Source organism: Micropterus salmoides, unplaced genomic scaffold, assembly GCF_014851395.1.
Source record: "Micropterus salmoides isolate LMB-PRFRI ecotype aquatic unplaced genomic scaffold, ASM1485139v1 Ms_hic_scaffold_12, whole genome shotgun sequence".
NCBI classification, from domain to species: Eukaryota; Metazoa; Chordata; class Actinopteri; order Centrarchiformes; family Centrarchidae; genus Micropterus; species Micropterus salmoides.
In genome coordinates, this window is record NW_024040263.1 from 3,028,779 (window position 1) to 3,052,291 (window position 23,513).

General features: G+C 38.1%; 2 protein-coding genes across 3 annotated transcripts in view; both read right to left on the reverse strand.

Annotated features, from left to right (window-relative positions):
* The window catches only part of LOC119898681 (immunoglobulin superfamily member 10-like), a 47,995-nt gene extending 35,280 nt beyond the window's left edge, over nucleotides 1-12,715 (reverse strand). The window contains exons 1-5 of one of the 2 annotated variants that reach the window (XM_038712867.1): nucleotides 12,488-12,711; nucleotides 11,476-11,742; nucleotides 9,289-9,624; nucleotides 8,100-8,363; nucleotides 4,466-6,707 (exon numbers count right to left, since the gene is read on the reverse strand). In XM_038712867.1, the coding sequence (XP_038568795.1) occupies nucleotides 6,610-6,707; nucleotides 8,100-8,363; nucleotides 9,289-9,624; nucleotides 11,476-11,742; nucleotides 12,488-12,560 (1,038 nt within the window). In that variant the 5' untranslated portion in view covers nucleotides 12,561-12,711 and the 3' untranslated portion in view covers nucleotides 4,466-6,609. Of the gene's footprint in view, nucleotides 1-4,465; nucleotides 6,708-8,099; nucleotides 8,364-9,288; nucleotides 9,625-11,475; nucleotides 11,743-12,487 lie in introns of those variants that run through there. The other variant, XM_038712865.1, reaches the window with a different exon arrangement.
* A 2,916-nt stretch (nucleotides 12,716-15,631) lies between these two features.
* Nucleotides 15,632-23,513, reverse strand: part of LOC119898680 (general transcription factor 3C polypeptide 1) — a 30,751-nt gene continuing 22,869 nt past the window's right edge. The window contains exons 34-40 of the mRNA XM_038712863.1: nucleotides 21,909-22,577; nucleotides 18,676-18,812; nucleotides 18,001-18,105; nucleotides 17,626-17,915; nucleotides 16,652-17,172; nucleotides 16,341-16,527; nucleotides 15,632-16,129 (exon numbers count right to left, since the gene is read on the reverse strand). Coding sequence (XP_038568791.1) covers nucleotides 15,917-16,129; nucleotides 16,341-16,527; nucleotides 16,652-17,172; nucleotides 17,626-17,915; nucleotides 18,001-18,105; nucleotides 18,676-18,812; nucleotides 21,909-22,577 — 2,122 coding nt within the window. The 3' untranslated portion in view covers nucleotides 15,632-15,916. The remainder of the gene's footprint in view (nucleotides 16,130-16,340; nucleotides 16,528-16,651; nucleotides 17,173-17,625; nucleotides 17,916-18,000; nucleotides 18,106-18,675; nucleotides 18,813-21,908; nucleotides 22,578-23,513) is intronic.

A 23,513-nucleotide genomic window follows, 5' to 3' on the forward strand; every position in this document is an offset into this window, starting at 1 on the left:
TGTGCATTGTTCATGTTCTTTGGATTTTGGTTTCTTGTTTGGATTCCTTGTTTTTGGACTTGTTTATCAGCCACTCCGCTTGTAAGTGTGCTCGCCTTTGTTTATTAAACTTTTGAACTATACCTGCTCCGCTCAGCGTGTCCTGCATTTGGGTCCTACAACCTGCTTCACCACACACGAATTGTGACAGTTACTGTTTTTCTGTGCTTCAGTAGCATTGCCAAACCAGCAAATGATGCAAAAGGCCAAAACACTTTCAATAAAAGAACAAGAAAACATCAGAAGCATTTTGTTGTGGACATTAAAAGACAACAGTTTCTTTAAAAAGTGCATTCTTTGTTTTGTCTTTGTGCTTATGAAGTCAGACCACAGATCCCATTTGAGCTCATGGTCGAGCACAAAGCCTAGGTATTTGTAATTTGTAACAGATTGTATAGGCTTTCTGCTGATAAGAGTAGAATTTGATGATTGATGGACATTTCTTTTGTTTTGGTGGTGTTTAGAAGGAGGCTTGACTTCTCACACCACTTTAGGAAGTAGGCAAGGTAACCTCCTCCTCATCATGTAGTAGGCTCATCAAGGCAGTATCATCTGCATACTTAATAAGGTACCTGTTAAGGAAAGTGCTGGTGCAAGAGTTGGTATATAAAATGAACAATAAAGGAGATAAAACACATCCCTGGGGAGTACCTGTGCAAGTGGTCATTTTGACAGAGAGAGAAGAGAGAACTCTGACTTGCTGGATTCTACAGCTAAGAAAATCAACAATCCATAAAATCAAGCTAGGCTCAAGTGAAAATTCTAAGACCAATCTGTCTGTTAAGCGACAGATGGCTGCCCACCCTGAGCCATGCTTGAGGTTTCTGCCTTTTAAAAGAAAGTTTTTACATGCCTCTGTCCCCTAGTGCTTGCTCTTGGTGGGAATTGTTGGGTTTCTGTAAACAATTTCTCAGAGTACGGTCTAGACCTGAAAAGTGCTATGAGATAAATGTTGTTGTGATTTAGCACAACAGATTTATGTAAATAAAACTGAATTGAATTGAATTCTCATTTCCCTACTTTGTGCCTCCCTGAACACTTTATGGCTAAATGAAATGTCACAACGAGCTCACAAGATAAAGCATCATAAAGTTTAATAATAAATAAAGATAAAAATGAAAAGAAAATGGTTAAAGAGCTTTGGTTAATTTTAAGACATCAATTAAATTAAGTAGTTTTTTTGTTTTCTTCTCCATAAACAACATGGATTTGTAGAACAATGTAAAGTCTTTTGAGAAGACAGTAAATAAAGGCTGTGTTTTGGTAAAAAATTTACCCACGATGCTTAAAGTAATTGATAGCAGTTTGTAGTTTTGTCCTTCATTATTATTCCAAATGTGATGGTATCTGAAGTGAAAGTGAGACTTGACTGTGAGATAAGACTCCAGCCAATCATACATTTCATATCAGAATGTGTTACTGTAAGGGCAGAAGAAAAACAAGTCATCTGTCCTCATCACAAAATAGATACCGTAGTTACTGTATTTTGATCAGAGCTGAATCTTCTTGTGAGGAGTTCGCTTTAATGATATTTCATTAAAGACTTTGAAATTAAACTCTTGCTTTTGGTTGTAAATCTGTATGTAGTTTCTTCAACGTAGAATTACTGTATTGGATATAAAGTAAGAGTAAAGACACCACAGAACACTTAATGTTATATAAAGTCGTACTGAAGAACTGGTGACCAGAAATCATCAATGAAGGAAGGTGACGGGGGTTGAACATGTGAGGTGGAGCATTTTTCCCATCAAAAATAAAGCAGATGGGATGTTTTGCTTTGTACCAAAGATGTCTCGTAAATAGGTGATAGTAATGATAGTAAATGTTGTTTTCCATCCATTCATTCATTCAAATATAAGGAGGTGTTTCTAACAGGAATTAATCTGCAATTCCAGATGGATACATCATGGGGTGTAATATTGTATTAATACAGTAATATAACAGTACTTGTGAATGCAATGCCGACAGTTTTATGGATAGTTTTGGAATATCAAAGTCACAGTATAAAAAGAATCAAGTAAACAATTCCCTGGGAACACAACACCAACAGATGTTACTATTTACTAGAAAGGATCTTAACCATTTAGCCTTTAAGGTTCTATTTATTGGCTATAGTCAAAGTTAATATCTTGTAGAACACCATCTTTGTAGGTTTTCACTACAGTAATTTTTTTCAGATAATGTGGTTGTCTTTTCCAAATTTAATCAACATTTAATTTATTGATGTTTTTAGTAGCTTTGTTGGAGATAGAGAATGAACTGGGTAAATACATCTTTAAATGATATACATCATTAAATAACAGTAACATTTGCATGTTTTCCTATTGTGCATTGTTCTGAGAAACAGCTTGCAACAAGAAATGTTGTTGCAACATTTTTAACAAAATCTTTCAAAAAGTGATGGAGACATTCAGATTCTGTCCTGTCTCCAGTGTAAATGACATCTGTCAATACTTTTGTAATGTCCCGCCCCAACCAGGCTGATTGGTCGGTTCACAACAAGTGACACTGATGAGCTACATTCAGCACATGGCTGCTTGAAAGGTGCCCAAGCTTCTCTTCTCCCTCGTCTCTCTCCGCCTACAGAGTTTAGCAGGCAGGCAAGAACGGGAACAGGTGAGCGTCACGTAGCGCCCAGAGAACCTGATATGGAGAGGGCAGGGGAGAAGACCAGCAGCTTGGGAGAAGTCCCGGTATGCAAGAAAATGTCCCGGTACACCAAAGATCAAAATGCCGAGGTGCCGGTACTGCATACCGGTGCGTTCCGGCCCACTTCAAGCACTGGTTTAGGGGTGCTGTGAGTGATGTGTGCCAATCGTCCGTCCAGAGTGTTCACATCTTTGGGATCTGGGAGGAGGTCCACAGGAATGCCATCAATGAAACAGTCGTCTGCTCTGGGTCAGATTATCCAATGGGCATAATGGGCACAGGCCCAGGGGCCCATGTGCAGTTGGGGCCCTAGCAAGGAGAATAAATACGTTTTTTATTATTTTTTTACAGCAGGCAAGGTATATTTCTGTGATAGTGCACTCTACTCCTGACCTGTCACATACTGACCAGCTGACATTCATTTTTAAATTTGTCAGTATTGAGTTGAAAACTATAGAAATAATTGCTGGCTTTGAACCAATGGACACTGTAATAGCTTTGTTTGACAGTTTAAGTTTAGATATCGCAGACTGCAGAGGCCAGCCATATGACAATGCAAGCAATATGTCGGGGAGCTATAATGGGCTGCTGGGCTGAAATCGCTTTCATCAACCCGTTTGAGTTTCCGGGCAGATGTATCTAAAGGCCTTTGTGGGATTTATGCACACATCAGGGATATACTTCAGAGCATATCGTCTGATACAGGAGAAAAACATAACACACGCAAGATGTCTATGAAGATTCTCAGTCATCCAGGTCATAGTTATCCAACGAAGGTGGATAGGTAGGAAGGTAGGAAGGTTCCAGAACTGAAGAAGTCCTTTGGATGAGGGACGAAACGTCTTCCAGTATCTTCAACCAAGTCCAGTTGCCCTTGATTTCAACTCAAACCTGGGCACTCTTGAATTGCTTGTTCGTAGCTCCCTACCAGAACGCCTTGAGTGGCGAAGTCTTGGCGAAGAGTTTGGGTCTGCTGAGTCCGTACTTGGTCAGATTCTTTGTTGTTTTGTCAAACGTGTGGGTCCAACTTTTTATATACAGTCTATGGGTTCTATGGTATTACTTTACCTACTGACTAGTAGTGTAATGCAATGGCGTCGCCAGGATGTTTTGACTGTAGCCCCGAATGTAACTCAACAACAGCAACAAAAATATTTTCCATGTTAATATGCAATAATCTTCATGACAAAGCCTGTCTCGCACGTCTTCAAAGAGCGGAGGCTACTGGCAATAACTGATACATTTTGTTTGAAGTTCAGGAAATGTTCAGGGGCGTTTCCAGGCTCTTGAGTTACATTCGGGGCTACAGTCAAAACATGACCTGACGACGCCGTTGTGTAAATCCTTAGTCGGGGACAGCCCTATTGTCATTACTGTGTCACAGTCTAAGATGAAAATAAGTATTTTTGGACCCTCTTGAAAACGAGATGCTGCATCTCAAGGGGCTATTCGCGAATAAAATAAAAAAAAAAGAAAGAAATTGAAACTCTGGCTTCAGCAAGTGATGCTTGAATAAGTATAATTTTTTGTCTCATTTGTTTAAGTGGGTTCCCTTGATCTACTTTGTGTGACTTGTGTGAAAATCTGAGTATGTTTTAGGTCATATTTGAGCAGAAATATAGAAAATCCTAAAGGGTTGACACTTGTTCAAGCACCCCTGTTAATTATACTATCGCATTAATTGTTGATGTACATGAGCAAAGGTGAAATAAAGTAATTAAAGTCTTGAGTTTGTAAAAACATTTTTTTTTTAAAAAGACGACACAATCCAAGACGCTAAAGTAACACATTGTGGATTTCATTGAATAAAACATAAAGCGTTGAAACATAACATGCAGGCAACACAATTATTGCAACAACATATTCATTTTTTAAAAGCCATGCTAACTGCGTGGCTCTAGGAAGGTTGATCTCCTAGTCAGTCCACCACTGGTTCAGACTGAAATATCTCAACAACTATTAGATGGATTACCATGAAATCTTGTGCAGATATTCATATTCCCCAGAGGATGAATCCCAATGAATTTGGTGATCCTCTGACATTTCCTCTTGCCCAACCATGAGGGTGGTTTTCAGTGAAATATATTAACATCTAACAGATGGATTGGCACAGAATTCATTTTAAACTTTAATTTCCCCTCAGATATAATTGCAATAATTTTGGTGAGTCTTTGACTTTTCATCTAGCACTATCTTTAAGTCAGAATTTAAATGTGTCCAATTATTTGGGTTATGACAAAATATCTGCAGAATTAAAGACATTCCCACCAGCCTCAGTTGCACTTTTTGTTTAGTGCTAATGTTTAGTGCAGGGTTAACAAAGTTAGCATGCTAATATGCTAAACTATAAGATAGCGGACATGAAAGATATTAAATCTCATCAGCATGTTAGCATTGTCATTGTTAGCATGCTGACATTAGCATTTAGCTCAAAGCACTGCTGTGTCTAAGTACAGCCTCACAGACACACTAGCTTGGCTGTAACCCAATATTTCATGGCATTGTCATATGGCAACAATGCTTTAAAATCAAAATCAAAATCAAATTACACTGGTCCAATATTGTTTACAGCTTAGACAATGTTTTCTTGTTGGAATATAATATCTTGTAAATGATTTACAGGTGCTGAAACACATTGATATATTGTTCTTATTGTACAATAATTGTAATAGTAGGAAGTATTATTATTATTTTGTGCTATTTACATTGTAAAGTCTGCTTACATATGTTGATTTTATCCATAGAACATGCAAGACAACTTTTCTTTTTAAGGGATAGGAACAGTGAGCTGGGCAGACTTAGCTCCTGCAAAATGCCAAGATGTAAAGGCATTGTGGGGAACAGGTGCTCTAAATGTGTTTCCCTGCATTACCCAAGAGCAGAACTACTTCGGGGACAAGGGGTGAAACTGGTGCAAAAATAAAGAGTGTATGAATTTGATGAAAAAACCTGTTGATGGTGACAAAATGGAAAGATTAACATTGAGTAAAAATGATTTAAGGTAAGTATGGAATAAAGTATTTTTAAATCAAGAAAATCATGCCTGCGTGTCTTATTACCGGTGTACCTAACAGTCTTATTACATTGTTATTATTTACATAAATTACAAACTACATTAAAACTGAAAGTAATTTCACAGTATAAACATTGGGCTATCAATTTAAGTTGAATTTGTTTAATCTTGTTTATAATAAAAGCATGTTTTGAGAGAAGCAGCATCTTCCACAATTGCACATTGTATATACATGCATATGGCAACAATTTAACAACAACCCCCCCTTTAATTAATTATTTTTTTAATATTTACATTATTAAAGCAATTTTAAGCCACAAAAACACATTGAAACAATTTTCATTTCATTTTTCAAAAAATACCTCATGCAATAGAGGGTTAATGGTCAATAATATAGCCACTTGAATTTATCTAACTTTATAATTAGAGCTTGTTCCATGTATGCATTTGTGGAAAAGCAAAAATCATGTAAACCCTACTAACTTACACACACTGATGCCCTCTAGTGATTAAATATCAGTATTACATTGCAAAGAGGCACAACAGGTTGGCTTCTTAATGGTATTAGAGAACTATTGTATTGACAACAGATTTAAGTTAAAGGACTGTGTGAAATGCCTTTAATCACCCAATTATATTTTTTATGACAAAAATATGCCATTACTTGTTATTATTCTCGAAACAACCCCTACATTTACTCATTTAGCTGAAGCTTTTATCCAAAGAGACTTACAATTGCTCGTTATGTCAGAGGTCGCACGCCTCTGGAGCAACTGGGGTTAAGTGTCTTGCTCAGGGACACAATGGTGTCTCACAGTGGATTCGAACCAGGATCTCTCACATCAAAGGCAGGCGTCCTGTCCACTGCTCCATCACCACACAATAATCTTCCTTCTCCCAGAATGAACTCAAACCAGAGCAGAGCATAAAAGCATAAAACACATTATGAACCCGTGAATCAGTATGCTGCTGGTACTACTCTTCGGTCTGGTCTTTGGGTCCAAACCTACAGAAAAAAGACAGTTGACTTGAGATGTCAATCAATATCTGAGAACGAAGCACTGTGATAGCTCTTATTTATATGATCGTTTTTAAATTCATGTTAGGGATATAATACGGAGCCCCGAAACTGACAAAATGCAGTAAAAGGTTATAAAATGAGTCAAAGATATATATATATATACTAAATAATTGGAAGTGAAAGGTAAGGTGTAAACCTTATTTCTATTTACATTCTATTACATTAACTAACTAACAGCATCATTTATTAGTGCACTATATTTTTGACATTTTTGATAACTAATTTACTGCCTTTCTCAGCTTTGGGGCTTCATAGGCACTCCATAATGCTAACGAAGAGAATAATTATTAAAATGGTGTGCACATACTATGGCATGAATTTAGCATTTAAACTATTATCAAAATGTTTTTGCAGATTGGCAGATGACTGCATTAGGGCTGAACGATTAATCATTTTCAAATCGAAATTGCGACTTGATAGAACTCCATTAGCCGATTAAAAATGTAGGTTAATTATACAGCGCATCTGACCCATTTTTAAGTCATGCAGTTACAACTTCATTCCATTGCCATCCTTGTGTGACAGATGTGCTTCCTGTTCAAGTGCTATGTGCTTCCTGTTATGGTCCTACTCACCAATCAGAGTGGGCACAGTGTGTACATTTCACAACAACAACTAAAACTAGAGGAAAACCTGTGGGGTAATGGCTCAGCCGAACAGAGTGGCAGTATAGCTCCGCGGTTTTGTCTGTCCTCTGTCCGGGTTCAACGCACTCTGGAAGTGTTTCAGCAGCGGAGCGTTTAGCCTGCCCCACATCGCTGACATGTTGTTAATTTGTCCTTTTTTGTGCTTCTACTACAATAACAGCTGTATGTGAGCCGGGTTTTATTCTGCTCTCCACATGGCTACATAGCCCATATTGAGCATTTCAGAATAAGAGCGCTTTGCCTGCCTGATTTTGCGGACTTGTTCAGATTTTGTTAATTGGTTCCGTTGTCCTTGATTTTTGTGCTTCTAGCATGGTTAACTCAGGTACACAGTTAAACTTATTCTTTTTTTGTCTGTTTTATCTGTGTTTATTGTTGATATACGATTGGGAGTCTGCAGAGGGTGTTTTATTTTGCAAATCGTGCCACATCAGTTTTGATGGTGTCTCATGTTGTAATGCTCGATGACATGTTTTATCTATTACATAGGCCTACTAAATATTGAAAATTTGTTAAACTTGCAATATCTGGCAGAAAGATCTTAATTCGATTTTTCCCCTAAATCGTTCAGCCCTAGATTGCAACCACTACAACTCCTGCTTTAGTTTTATTTTTTTATAAGTCGAGTGTGTGGGTAAAGGAACCGAGAACAATTTAAATTTTTACTCACGTTGGACAACCACATTAAAATTCACAGTGATAGTCCCTACATCGTTGCTGACCAAACAGGTGTACCGCCCTTTATCCCGAAGAGCTACAGAGCCGATACTGAAAACACTGCGACTGGAGGAAGTAATCTTATTTGATGGTAGCGTCCAGGTGAATGAGGGGCTGGGGTTTCCCACAGCAGTGCAGTTCAGTTGTAGAGGGGTTCCCTCTAAGACAGTAAGGTTAATCGGATCTCTATGGGATGACCCCTCTCGATGAGGCTTATCTGTGTGTTGATTAAGAGAAATACAACACCTGTTATTAAGGTAAAAAGAGCAGAAAAGTGCACTCTTACTTACATATAAGTAAACATTTTTGCTTTCTTTCCAAGTGTTATAAGACTGACAGCACTTTAATGTCTGTACACTAAATATGAAGCTACAGCTCGCAGCGGGTTAAGTTTAGCTTAGCATAAAAACTGGAAATGGGGGAAAAGCCAGCCTGGCTCTCTCCAACGATATAACATTTACTGCATTTATAGAGAAGCTATTTCCTTCGGCAGGGCCCGTGTTAACTTTGATACTGTCAGCTACATAATATTGACTAGGCTGGAAACACAAGGTGAGTGGGCACGGCTAGCTGTTGGGTGGCAGAGGAAACAAGTTGAGAACACAACAGTTACATATTAATATTACCTTTTGATTCTGCAAACTGAAACAGAGCTACATCAACATTCATTTGTTGTGTTTCTGGTCATCTGAAAAAATCAATGCCCAATATTCACTCTCCTTTTAGCTCCATGTTTGGTCTCCACGAACTGAAGGTATTACTTGTTTTTTAAGCTGCTAATTGCTTCACTATGTTCACCAGTTAGTCGCTAACTTTGTCTGCCTGCTGTTTGGCGCTGGCCAGGTAGTGTGCACTGGGTTTATACGGCTTTTTTTCTGAAAATAGCAATCTACCGCAGTGTAAAACAACGCTGATGAGATTTGTGAGGGTCCATAAAAAACAGTAAAGTAAAAAAAAAACACTAGGCCTATTAAAAACTGTAAAGATGAGGGGAACTGCAGAACCCTTTCACATATCAGTAGTCATATTAATTAGAGCAGATTTAAGTAACAGATCAAAATACGTCTTCCATCACTGCAAAACAGGCCAACATGATAAACAAGGGTGTCATCGTGTGTCGATATTGTTATTATCAGACTCACAGTGGACAGTTGCAGTGATGTTTTGCGACATCACCACTGGAGGGCGCTGTGGTCCTTCAGGTCCCAGTTCTAGCTTGGCTTCACACCAGTACTGGACTCCATCGTCCTTGTTACTGGGGATGATGTTTAAAGTGAAGGTCTCAGTCACTGGTGTCTTCTCTTTGTTGTTGTTGTTGGACTGCAGTTGACCCAGTGCTGTGTGTCCTTTGTAGAAGGTCACAGTGAGGTTTTCAACAGGAGCAACATCCTGTACTGTACACTGCAGAGTGTACTGATGACCCTCCAACATCGGCCCAGAGTGATCAACAAAGCTGATGGACACATTATGTGGAGGCTCTGTGGAGAAAAAGAGAGAGACAGATGTAGAGAGACAGATGCAAGATAAAGGTTGTAAACAACAGCTTTATTTTAGTATTTATTTATTATTAACAATTGTTTGTAGAAATAAATAACAAATTGAAAGGAAAACAAAAACAAAAATTAATTGAAAAGGTGTAGGCTGACACTTTAGCTTATTGTACCTTTTTGGCATTAGCCTTTTTAAAAAATATTCCCCTTCATACTTAATATCAAACCATTTATTTTGTGCTTTCAGTTTTTTTACTCTATTCAGTAGCAGTTCCAAACTTTTCCCAGAACAATATTAATTTGTGTCATCAGCAAATAAAACAAATTTTAACAATTTAGACACTTTACATATGTTATTTATAGTATAAACACTTTTGGGCCAAGCACTGAACTTTGTGGAACACCACAAGTAACCTTCAACAAATAAGATTCGACAATGCGTACATATTAAAATCTGTCATTCAGGTAACTTCCATGGACGCTATCCCTCTAATACCATAGCCATGATCAATAACATCAAATGCTTAATTTTAATTCTATAAACACTCCCACAGTATATTCCTTGTTGTCCATTGCAGTAGAGATCTCTTCTACCAGTTTCATTACTGCAATTGTGGTCGACCAATTTGCTCTAAAACCATAATGATGAGTATTCAATAAACTGTGTTTTTCTATCTTTGGAGAACTGGGAGGCAGAGAAATTAGTCTATATTTTGAGAATAGATATCTATCTCCACTTTTTGAGTAGGAATGACATTTGCTGTTTTCATTTTCCTGGGAAATATACCTGTTTGGAACAACTGATTGCAGATATGTGTTAAATGTTTCACTATACACTGTATAATATTTTTATTGACATATAGATTTTGATTATTGATCTTATTTCCTTTTTGTCAACACCCCTAATAAAAATGGAGTAGAATTTTTTATAAATAAGATGTTCTGCTAAATTCTATCCAATATTAGTTTGGACATAATATTACAATAGTTTGTGATAATGCTCCTTATTAGATATCATTATAGCCTACTTAACAATTTATTTTTATATATCTTATATTTGTTTTCTGCTTCTTTTGTATTTTGCATAAATGTTTCTTTTTGCATGCGTTATCTATCCCCTTGGTAATCCATGGCTTATCTGCGTATTTGTTCTTCCATTTGAGTTTTCTTAACACCATTCCTTTCACAAAGTGATAAACAAAGACTCAGGCTTTGTTACATTCATCATTAGCATAAACCTCATTCCAGTTCTGTTTCTTTAGGTCCACCTTAATGGCAGTGATGGCTTCTGGTGTTCTATATTGAATCAATTTGCAGGTGTTAGTCCTATTTTTATTTTTTATCTGAATACATTTATGAAAAATAGCAAAGACAAGACAGTGGCCACGGTGTCATTTATGAGTAGTCGACTTAGTTTTTTCAATTTTATTTGTGTGTAGCCATGTCTGTTGTAATTGTACTTGGTTTTACAATAACAGGAAATAGGCTATGGCGGTACATTGTATTAACAAAGACTGTTGGTTAATGTTAAACAACTCATATCCTTTCAGTTCCACATCTCAGACATCTTCATTATCAAGCAAAGTCTCAGATACAGTGATTACACTGAACTCTTTGAAACGACACAAATAATCCTTGATTTTAGAGAACTTTCTGTAGAGGCTTCTACTGTTGAAGTGTATTATTAATAAAGCACCTTTCATTTTTACTTTACTGTTGAATAGTTCATCTGTGTAGTACTTGTAAATGTGGTTGTCCGAGTTCAAATAAAGTTCTAATAATTTTCATAATTACTATTACTATAGCAACAGTATTTTGTTCAACAGCATGTTTACTTACGGTAGACAGTTACAAGCAGTTTGGTACAACACTGGCCAGCATTGCTTGCATAATAGCAGATGGCAGATGTGTCCCATTCAGTCATTGTGCCAATTATCCATGAAATCGTGGTTTCGGTTTTTTCTATGACACCCACAGATTTTTCCAAACCATTGGCTGCATTGGGGAGGCAATGCTGACAAACAGTGCAGTTGGCAGAAGTTCGGTCGCCATGCTTCACTACCAGTCTGGACGGAGTGAACACAGGTTTATCTGCACAGTTTTCATCTGTAACACACATTAAATTTGACATTTACATCAAACGGCAGATACAGTTTTAAAGCCATTGCCATTCCACACACACTGACAATCAGAGCTATTGTAGTTTTGCTTTTGTTCAATTTTACATATTTTCTTTAAGACAATCTCTCGTTAATTGCCGAAATTGTATGGTGCCAGGCAAATTGAGAGTATAAGTACAATTCAACACTGACAAAAAAAGCAACTGTCCTGGTTTAATGAAGCATATGTATATCTTATGTGGTCTAATTATTTTGTATATACAGTACATAAACAATTGCGTGTTGTGCACCTTAAATACACAATATCCATATACTGAAATTTTACACAATGTAGTTATTGTATGTTAATAATTTTAGTTATATGTGCTTGTTTCTGATAATTAATATTAATAATGATAATATAGCTTTATTTGTCAGGCATTTTAAAAGAACAAAATTACCAAATGCTACAGAATACAGAAGCATGAATGCACAAAGGAATCACAAAAAAATGAATGAGCCAGAGTGTTAAAGTGCTGTTAGTGGTCAAAAGACTAGACAGGCGCTATACAAGTACAGGCCATTAAAGCAGGCTACGCCTTGAACTGTAATGGCGTTGGCAGAGTTCAACAGCTGCACAACAGAACAAAAAGGTTCTGACAAACCACCATAAGAAATCATTATGTAATGTAAAATCTGATGATTATAAATCTCTTTTAAAGTGGCCTACAAATTGAAAACTCTTTACTTACCACAACTGAATACATGGAGGTCGCGCAGAAAACTCATCAAGGAAACAATCAAAAGAATTAAACGGAAAAACATTATTCACAGTTGTTTTTTGGTAAGACAAATATAAAGAATTGTTGAACATAAAAGCCAAAGTTGGTCAGAAAGTCCTCAGTTTCTGTCGTAGTAGAACAATATTGGTAGCGCAGCCTGTGATCACACCACACTAAGTTGATCATTTGTGGTCCGGAAACCACTTTTACATCAGGCCCTGCCCATCTCCTCTTTTGTACATCCCCCTCCCTAAGCTGCTTATGACAAAAGCAAAAAAACATGTTCATAAAAATTAGACAAAGAGTAAACAAATATATACTACCTACTGTACGTGGTTATGGTAATTACGGTGATATAAAGAGAGCAAAAACAATTCTAAATATGTTTCAGTCTTCCAGTGGTACATTGTTTGTTTATATACATTTCTTAATGTTTTGAGTCTCTCAAGCAAAACTCCAATCACTTCCATCATGGTCATTATATTGGGGTGGAAGTGCAAATCTAAGAAACAAAAATGTAAACTGAGTTAATATCCACATAATGTTATCTGTATTTGGGTAAACCCCTATGATATGAATGTAAGGAAATGTATTGTCCAGACAGGAGCAATTTGCTTCCTCATCACAAACATAGGCCTATGCACACACATTCAGACATACTGATCTGTGTACACAGTATCTGTAGCCCTATGGGTAGTTTTCACACGAGGAAAAAAAACAGGAAGTTTGATAGATGATGAGCTATCTAAAGAGGAGTAAATGGTGAAGCAGCTTCAGCCTCAAGCCAAAGAAGATGGCTGAAACTTGGCTGAAATCTGACTTGAAGTCAACCTAGAAAGGAAAGTTTTGTGCAGTCATGTGGAGTGCAGTGTGCCAAGCAATTGTTTCTCAACTTCCCGGGGATCTTTATCTTTATGTTTCCTGACAGCCCTCTCTTGATGACTTGGCGCATTCAAGTACAACTGTATTCAAAAAGTCTTCAGCAGTGCTCATCCAGTACTGTTGTATTTTTTAAACAGCAGGGCAACACCAGAAATAGGAGTACTTAAACTAAATTTACAACGCTAGTTGGTGTTGGAGGCTATATATTCCCTTGTGTTGACTGCTGCCGGCTAACTTCCGCTTCCTAAATAATAAAAATTTAAGAGCACAGAAAAAATGTTCATGTAACAAACAATTTATTATATAGGCAAAATATTTATACTAAGTGTGTGTTCCTTCTCCTTGTGTGCAAGTGGAGGACTGTGGACGTGAAGACCCTAGTATCTGGAAACTTGAAACTTCAAAAACTGCTTTTAAAAGTCAGATCAATCATCACAGTGATGAGAGAAAATACTCAGAAAACTACTGTGATTGACTCATTGCAGCTTGTGGCATGGGGAATTGTTGTTTTTGCACCAGGGGCGTATATGCAATACACGTGCACCACCCACACAACCCACTCCACACTTAAAATAAAATTACTGAAAAATATTTCTAAAAATAACTTTAGTAAAACACATGTAAAAAACTAAAAAGGAAGTGTGTTGCTCTCAGGAGGAGGAGGCTAGAAAGAGCACACAGGCACAATGGCCTCCTGGCTCTAGCTAAATCATCTGTTTACTGCAGAGACTCTACCCACAACCTGAAGAAACTAGTAGGCCTATAAATTAGTGTATTGGTATAATATTATCACATAAAATGAAGAGTATAGTGTTCATTTAATAGTATGCTGTTAGTATAATTTTTATACATTTATTATAAAATGTTATTGTTGATTATAATTTCAAATAGTACACCCGATAGCTTACCACTAGTATAATATAAATGCAGCATATACAGTAATAGTATTTTTATTTTTGTGGGTTGTTGTCATTAAATCCTTGTGCAAGAAAAATGGTCTACATTCGTTTCTTATTTGTTAATGGTAAGTAATAACTTTTCAATAATAACAAACCATTTATGCATTTCAATGAGTTCAACATTTCCAAAGTTTGCTGCAGCACATCAAACTTTAATGTCCCGCCCCATCAAATGGCACCTGAAATAGCGCAATGGTCCACTAGCCAAATCCAAAGCTGGGTTTGGCTGATTGGAAAAACTGATCACATAATCGTCCAATATCGATTTTACGTGTTCAAACTGAAAATCAAATGCAAAATTGTAACTTGTATTTCACACATTGAAATTTAAAAGGCCCTTATCCAGGCGACTCTAGACCTTTCAACAGACTTCAGGTCGCAAGGCTTTCTGGCAAAAGACGAGGCTTTCAGTTTTTTGTCAGCCATGACAAAATGGGAGCGACTGCACAACACACAATTTTGAGAAACTGAATTTGAAAACTTGAACTGAAATTTAAGTGTCAAAAGCTGCAGTTTGGTTAAAAGAGCAACACTCCCCAGCGCTTATTAAAATATCGTTTGAAACCCAAGCAAAGCAGTTTCAGTTATGCGTCTCAGATGAAAAACCAGACTGGAATTTATCAAAGATTTCATGGCTGTTCAGGACCTGTACAAGTTGTTTACATAATAGTTTTTCCCATAACCTCTGAAATAAAAGGAAGTTTGGATAGAGGTCTATAATTACTGGCAAGCAATGGGTCAAGGGTTGTTTTTTTAAAAAGTGGCTAAATAATTGTATCTTAAAAATAATCAGGCCCACAGCCATAGCTAAGAGAGCTATTTACAATGGAGTTTATACATGATCCTAAGCAACTAAAAACATCTTTAAACAGAGCGACTGGAGTAATATCAAGATAACTAGAGGCATTTGGGAGACAATGGCTGAGAGTTCTTCCAATGAAATTGGGCTAAACTGGCTCAATATAGAAACATGGGCTAGGCAGGAAACCCAAGTGTTACAGGAAGGCAATATTTTAGACATTATGTCAGTAATCAGTGGTCAACAAAGAATGAAAAAACATTTCAGTCATAATTTGAAAGATCGGTACCAGGGAGTAGCAGAGTTTACCATTCTCTCAATTGTGCTAAACCAAGCTCTAGGATTTTTCTTACTGCCATCGACTGGAAAAATAAACAGCATCACATTACTTTCCAATTAAAAGATGAAAGCAGTTCTTTCATGTAGTTCCTTTGTATCTTGTTTGTCACAACATTTTAACACTCAAGTCAGAAGTGTAATGTAATGCATTTTTATTGATAACTTTAGGTTTATTAGCATACAAAGAAAATAGGAACACAAAACAAAATATTTTTAAAATGGACAACTGAACAAAAATGTACAAAGAAATCCATGTTCTGTAAAACCAGAAGTGAAAGCTAATCTGTCAAAGAACCTGACATGAAACTGTTCACAGTCTGATCGTTTCTGAAATTTTTACCCAACTTGAGGCTTACACTTCAAAAGCCTGGTCAAGCCAGGTAAGGCCAAAAGCAGGCCATTCGAGGTCCATGATTAATTTCATGGTAGACAATAGTTCCAGTGGCGTTCGTTGGGTAACACCTGACTGAGTCGAAGGCAGCAGCTAATGGTGGGCTCATAAAACACACTGTCTGGTTCCTCAATCTTCACTTCTGCCTCACGTCTTGTCTGGTGCACAGAGCGGGCGAACAGGGAGGGCTTAGGACCTTTCACCAGAGTTTTCTTTGTCAAACAGCCCATGTCTATGAGTGCCTGTGGGAGAAATAAGGAGGTTCATAGATCAGCCATAAAGAAGGGTAATTTTTTAAAATACTTTTAGAATTCAATGTATTGTTAAATAAATGAGCTAATGTACCAGGCTTCTTTTTCTGAACCGCCACTTCTCTGACAACATTGTGTACATCTCCTTTTTCCGAAACAGAATGAGTAAGCATGTGAGCTTATGTAGGTGAGAGCATTTTACCTGCACCAGTTCCAGCACCGCCATTGGCTGCAACACATCTTTGTAATGTTCCACTAATGTCTGCTGCGTGAGTCCGGGTCGAGACATGACGTGGTAAAGAACGGCCTCTAGCATGCCCTTACACACCTGCCGGTTCAGACTGCCGTCAACCATGCGCCACGGCCGGCCGATGAAACTCACATTTTCACTGCGTGGATCAGAGGTCGGTGATGGAAACAGAAAGAAGAAAGAGGTGACACGTGGAAAGGGGAAATGTACAAATAACTGCAAAAAGATAATTAGTCAATCAATCTGTCACAGTCTGTACTTACTCAACATCATCTGGTCCTGATGGTGGAGAGCACGCTTCCTCATCTATACTGTCCGCTCTGGCTCTAAGCTCTCTCTTTTCCCCCCATCCTTCCTCAGTTTCCACCTTCTCCTGTTCTGCCTCCTCCTCGCCTTTCTCTTCAGGTTGCATCTGCTTTCGTTCCTCCTCTTCCAAGTTCAACAAGTTGTCTCCACTTCCCTCATCTGCCCTTTCTTTCTGCTTTTCCAGCTGTCCTTCCTCGTTCAGTTTCTCTCTGCTCGTGTCACTCGACAATCCCTCTACGTCCTCCCTGTCCTCGCCCTCTTGTCTTTCCACAGCTGATTTTTTTGCTGGCGGCTCCTCGGTCTCCTGTTGACTTCCTCGCCTGCATCTCTTCACAAAGGGGAGTCTGGCAGTCGGGAGGTTTGACTGGGACCATTGCTTGGAGTTTACGGTCAGCAGCCACGGATCAGCGTGCTTCATGAGCACCCAACGGATGCCCAAACCCCCGACTTTTAACACCTGGCCTTCTTCCTGTAACTCCTGGAGCAAAAGGGAGAAAATCAGATCGGGAAGAAAGACAGAGGAAGAAGGAACTAGGTAACTAATTGTTCGCTAAACTCTTCCCCAAACAGCAAGTATGCAATCATAGATTAATGTCTGGGGGGTCGAGTTTGGTACAGCAGAGCCAACGAGATGGGAGCCAAAATCCAACCAGTCACAAGAGTTAAGATGTTTTTTTTTTCCTTCATCGTGACTTAATGTATCTAATGCCTCATTTGCGGGATATATTATGAATTTCCAAGATGTCATTCACCAAAATTGATATTTTTTGAATTGTTAAATTGACATAGCTGCTCTGTGGCAGAGAGTGCAGCAAGTGTAGTTTGGTTTTTAGCTTTATTTTACAGGTATTTTGTACATTTTATATGCTGTTTAGCTTTAAATTAAATATTTGTGTTGCATAATGATTTTTTACATGGTAAAACACGATACCTTAATATACTGCTGCAGGCTCCTGGTGCGTCCAGACTGTGGCTCCTCCAGGTGTGCATGAGTCCGGTAGAGGTCACGTGTATCCAAGCCATACTCACCAGCTTCATCTAAGATGCTTCTGAGCTGAGCACATGCTTCTATGTCCTGTGGAGTGTATCCTCTTTGCTGAATCAAATGCCTGTCACACTCCTCCACACTATGTGGAGAAGAGGAGGAGGAACAGATGGAGTAGGCGAGGATGGGAGGCAGTAGTGATGGACCACATTTAGTCAAGTCCAATGGTGGAGAGTCTAAAATAAATAAATAAATAAATAAATATATTTTTTTTGAAGGTGAAACTGTGCTTGTACATGTCTGACATGCATTGATACTTACTCTCCATACTGAACATTTGGTGAGCGGGTGTGTTGCGCAGTTGCAACCTCACAGTACACGACTCCACCACGATGTTATCACTGGTGTTGAGGTTACGCAATTTGACTAGAAATGAAACAAAACAATAATTTCTAGTACAGATTAACCGGTTTTAATTTTCTTAAATAATCAATTTATTGCCTGAACGACAGTCCTAAACTCTAAGATATAAACATATATCAAATGTACAATGATACAAAACAGAGATAAACAGCAAATCTTCACATTTAAGGAGCTAACACCTGAGATTGTGGCATTTTTTCTTAAAAATTTAAGAAACAAATCAATTGTTAGTAAAAGAAAGAACTTCAAATCGTATGTATGAAAGTCAAATTGATGCTGCGTTTTGGTTTCTATTCCTGTAAACAAGCTATATAGTTTTATAATAGTTTGTTTTTATACATTTTGTATATTGTTTATTGTATATTGTTTTTTGTTATAAATGTTCAGTGTATAGTTGTGATTGTGCGCCTTGTTAACTGACTTACAAACAAATGACGATTCCCGTTGAATTAAGCTTTTAAAATTTCATTAGCTATTCTGAAAACTGGACTTTACTCTCTACCACACACCAGGTACAAGTGAGACACAAAACATTCATCGATCTAAGAAAAGTAAGAAAGTAAAAAACACTACCTATGCCTGGACAGCAGTATCCCCGCATCATTAAGTAGTTTGTGTGTGATGCTTGATGTGCTTTCACTTCCATTTTTTTCCTCCCCTCACACTCATCACCGTCATCATCTTCTTCTTCTTCCTCCAGTGCTGCCATACTGAAAAGCCATAGACAACATTATTTTTCTTCTGCAACTCAAACAACAGACTTGAAAACGTTCCACATGAGATATTTACTAAAGCTACAGATGTTCATGAGCCCAGACACAGTTTCTCTCATTTGCATAGAGTCTCACTAAATAACATGTTTTCATTTTCTTGTGCCTGAGTGATTTGCAGGACCCTCTGTCCACCTGTAAATGCGCAAGTGGGTCCAGAGTATAACTGGATCAAAGTGGCCTGCGGACAGACGTCCAGATGTCCTGGTTTCTCTGTAGTGTCCGAGGGTTTTTGGAGTTTCAGTGGACCCAAAGATTGCTATGGACCTGAGTACAGACTAGCTAGAGAGAGTAGATTAAGTGTACTTCTCTGCGTATTCTCTTTTCAAAATAACTGTAACTCAATTATTTGCTCAACCCCTCATCCTGTTTTTATTTTCTATTTTACTCTTTTAATCCTTAATTTACACTGCACTGTAACTTTTATTGTCCTGTTTTACCCTGTTTATTATTATTACTGTTTTTATTTTCTATTTCACCAAAATTATATTTTAATGTGTATTTTTTTTTCAATTACCCTATGTTGCTTTTATGTTTGATGTAAAGCACTTTGAATTGCCTTATTGTTGAAATGTGCAATATAAATAAACTTGTCTTGCCTTTCTGATGTTGTCTCACTTTGTCTCTTCCTCATAGTTGGCACCTTGCTAGAGTGTCCTTCTGTGTATATCTGATAAAACAGTGCCAGAGATTCTACACTTACTTTTCTCATTAGACTAAACAGCACTAGTATCCTGGTTATCTGTTGCGCATGTAAACATATCCTGGTTTCAGAAACCTGGGCCCTGTTTCAGAAAGCAGGCTTAACAAACTCTGAGTTTATCCCTGAGCCCTAAGTTGATTGAACCTGAGATGGGAAACGCAGAGTTTTCGGTTCCAGAACAGCTGATCAGAATAAGTTCAATCATTCTGAGTATGTTGAACCTGATGAAAGCGCGTGTGTGGGGATGAAAAAAAGCCATTATCAATGGAGCTCCGATACTACAATTCATCATGGCAATGGGTAAATAAAGAGCAGAGCCTCCATTTTAATCCATTGGCGCTATATGAATGCATGCCAATGCGGATCATGACATGAATCTTAAAAAACAGGAGGGGAGGAAGGATCAATACGTTAACAATATGAAAAAAAAAATTCAGTAGTCTGCTCATTCAGCAATTACCAGACTTGTCGATGGATTTGATTTTTACATTTGATTTTTGAATATACAGTCCCCACCAAATGTGTTGGAACGGTAAGGCAAATTCCTTTGTTTTTGTTGTTCCCTGAAGACATTTGGGTTTAAGATCAAAAGATGAGACAATAGTTCAGAATTTCAGCTTTTATTTCCTGGTATTCACATCTAGATGTGTTAAACAACTCAGGACATACCAACCTTTGTTTGAACCCACCCATTTTTGCAAAACTATTGGAACATGTGACTGACAGATGTTTCTTGTTGCCCAGGTGTTGCCTTTTTGGTTGATTGTCCAAACATTAAATAGCTCTACATGACTAGTCTAAGTTTTCATCCTTGGTTCAAACCTATAAAGACTGCATTTCCTGTTAAGGAGGATAAACCAACATGAAGACCAGAGAGCTGTCTATGGGAGAAAAGCAAGCCATTGTCAAGCTGAGAAAAGAACGAAGGACAAACATTGGACATAGCAAGCACAACAATTTGTAACGTCCTGAAAAAGAAAGAAACTACTGGTGTACTGAGCAACAGACGTCCAACAGGTCGGCCAAGGAAAACAACAGTAGTTGATGACAGAAATATCGTGAGAGCTGTGAAGAAAACCCCCGAAACATCAGTGAGTGACATCACCAACGACCTCCACAGTGCAGGGGTGAAGGTATCACAATCCATTTCATGCAGCAGGACAATGAGCCAAAGCAAACTGCCAACAAAACAAAGGACTTCATCAGGGGAAAAAGTGGAATGTTTCAGACTGGCCAAGTCAATCAGCTGACCTTAACCCAACAGAGCTGCATTTCTCCTCCATAAGAGGAAACTGTAGCGAGAAACACCCTGAAACAAACAAGAACTGAAAGAAGCTGCGGTAAAAGCCTGGAATGCATTTCACCTTAAGAGGAGACTTAAGAGAGAAACACCCTGAAACAAACAAGAACTGAAAGAAGCTGCCGTAAAAGCCTGGAATAGCATCACAAATGAAGAAGGCAACAGTTTGGTGATGTCGATGGGTCGCAGGCTTGAGGCAGTTATTGCAAGCAAGAGTTATGCCACCAAATATTAAATGTTATTTACTTATTTCTTCCATTACTTTTGCACACCTAAAAATGCTGTGGTCTAATGCAAACCCAAATGTCTTCAGTGAACAAAAAAAAAAAAAAAAAAAGGGAATTTGCCTTACCGTTCCAATGCTTTTGGAGGGGACTGTATTTATTGGCTACAGCTGTAAACTGATGGGACAAAATGCTCAAAAATAGGGTACTGGTGTGCCTGTAAACACAGTGATCTCAGTGATACAACAGATGCAGGAGCTATTTGTATTTTTGTGCCTCAACGTAGCCACACTACCAAGCTTTTCCTCTAATTTACCTTCACAAAACCTCAGTGTGGTCCTTTCAGAAAAAGGACAAACGCAATTTGACATTGGGCCTAAAGAAGGACTGCAAATCCTTATAAACTTATAAACTAATTATCAGTGTTCTTATTATGTTGTGCATGGACAGCTGTAAATCCCCTCAATCAAAAACAATATTTACTTATAAACTTCATCCCCATACTTCCCTATTTAATTGCATGTGGTATATTTACATTGCAGAATGACTTCAGGAAATCTAAACTAAATATAGACAGCAGTAAATGGAATAAAAGTATAATTGGAAATGCCGTGTCTATAATGAGGCTGGGAAATTCTGTTTTCTTAAAACGGTCAATACACTCAAATTAGGTTATTAAATATCTCTCTGGTTATATTTATCTCTGAGATTTGTGCCTCTTTCCCAGTAGAATTCACAATAATTGCTTCTAGACTATAACTACAACAACATGCAACGGTGACATTTAAAGTACATGGATTACAACTCACTTCTTGACTGCATCGTTTTCCACCAGGTTGCTGTCCACCACCACCATCTGTTTAGGTATCGACATGTACACATTCAGCAGTCCCAGAGACATTAGGCTGAGAGAGGCCGCACAGGCTCCTCCTGGAGAGTCCAGAGAGAACTGCAGCAAGTCCGACACACCTGGAGGCTCCTTTGAAGCTCGAGATGCTGCGTTTGAAGTAGCAGCCACTCTCAGTGGGTCTTCTTTGGGTAGTTGATAATCTGTCTGCTCTCTGCTGGATGGATCTTCACCAGAACCAGCTGAAAAGCAATCTTCTGGGTTTTTCTGCTCATCTGCTTTGCTTGTCAACGCCCTTTTCTCGTTCATGTCTATCTCCATCAACTCCTCTACTCCTTCCACTTTTCTTTGGTCGTTCTCCCTTTCCTTTGTGGAGTCACTGTTTGTCTTCTCTGGTTGTACCTCTGGTTCACTCACTGGTCGGCCATCTTCCTTCCCTTCGCTTAGTTTTTTTTTCCTTTCAGACCCTGCTCTTCTCTCCATCACTTCCTCCCCGTTCGCTGTCCTGTTCTCCGTTTCATGGTGGAACATAGTGACAGGTCTGTCGTCTCCCGTCCTGTTGCTGATCAGACTCCTCATGAAGCGGAAGGAATCAGTGCACAACGAGTGAGGAAAACGCCACGAAAAACACCTGTCAGCAAGCAGTGGGAGAAGCCAAATATTACCATGAATTCAACTCAGGAACAAGAGCTAAAAAGTTCCGCCAGGGAATTCATGTTTGTCAAAAAGATGATAGGAGAGTTTGAAAATACTCGAAAGGCATGGCGCTAATTTGTAAACTCACAAAGATGTTTTTTATGTGTTTTTGATTTTCTTGGTATTATTCTGCTTTCATACATCTATTTGGAAAGTTGATTATTTAAATCCCCATCCCTAGTCCATTCCCTAATATTCCTACTAAAAACTACTGCTTTTTTCCCCCCACTTTTGATCTGAAATTACTCTTCCATTGAGCAGGGACCTTTAGAGGCAAGAACTGCTCAGAAAACAAAACTCAGATTAGGGTGCTGTAGCTGAAATGTAAATTAACCTAAGACGGTTCCTGGATGCCTAGAAGAGATCTTACAGTCACAAGAGGCCTTACTAAATACTCCGTATGTTTGCCATTTAGTGCATTACAATTAGATGGCTTGAACTTGATCCTAAGTCACATTGAGTGTCACCTGAAGAGACACACAAAAGGTTAAGAATAACCTTATTTGGACACGTAGTGAATCTCAGTAGGTCTAGTCGGGATAAATATTTTTTTACTAGGCCTACGCATATTTAGTTTTGGCACTACACTGTGTCCTCACTTTGCACTGCTGTTGCCATTGTTAATGCTTACATGTATCAGTCATTTTTTTCTTTTAAGTATCTGGTTTCCTTGCAATAATTTGTATGTGTTAATAATTAATAAAAAAATGTGAATGTAGCATCTTAAAATATAGAATTGTATTGAGACGGTACTACACGGAAATCAAAATAAAATACCACATGCCCTCACTTGCTCAATAATTGACTGTGTAGTATATTGGCACAACAAATTATGTTTAATATAGCAGTGTACCATACAAATTTATCAAAA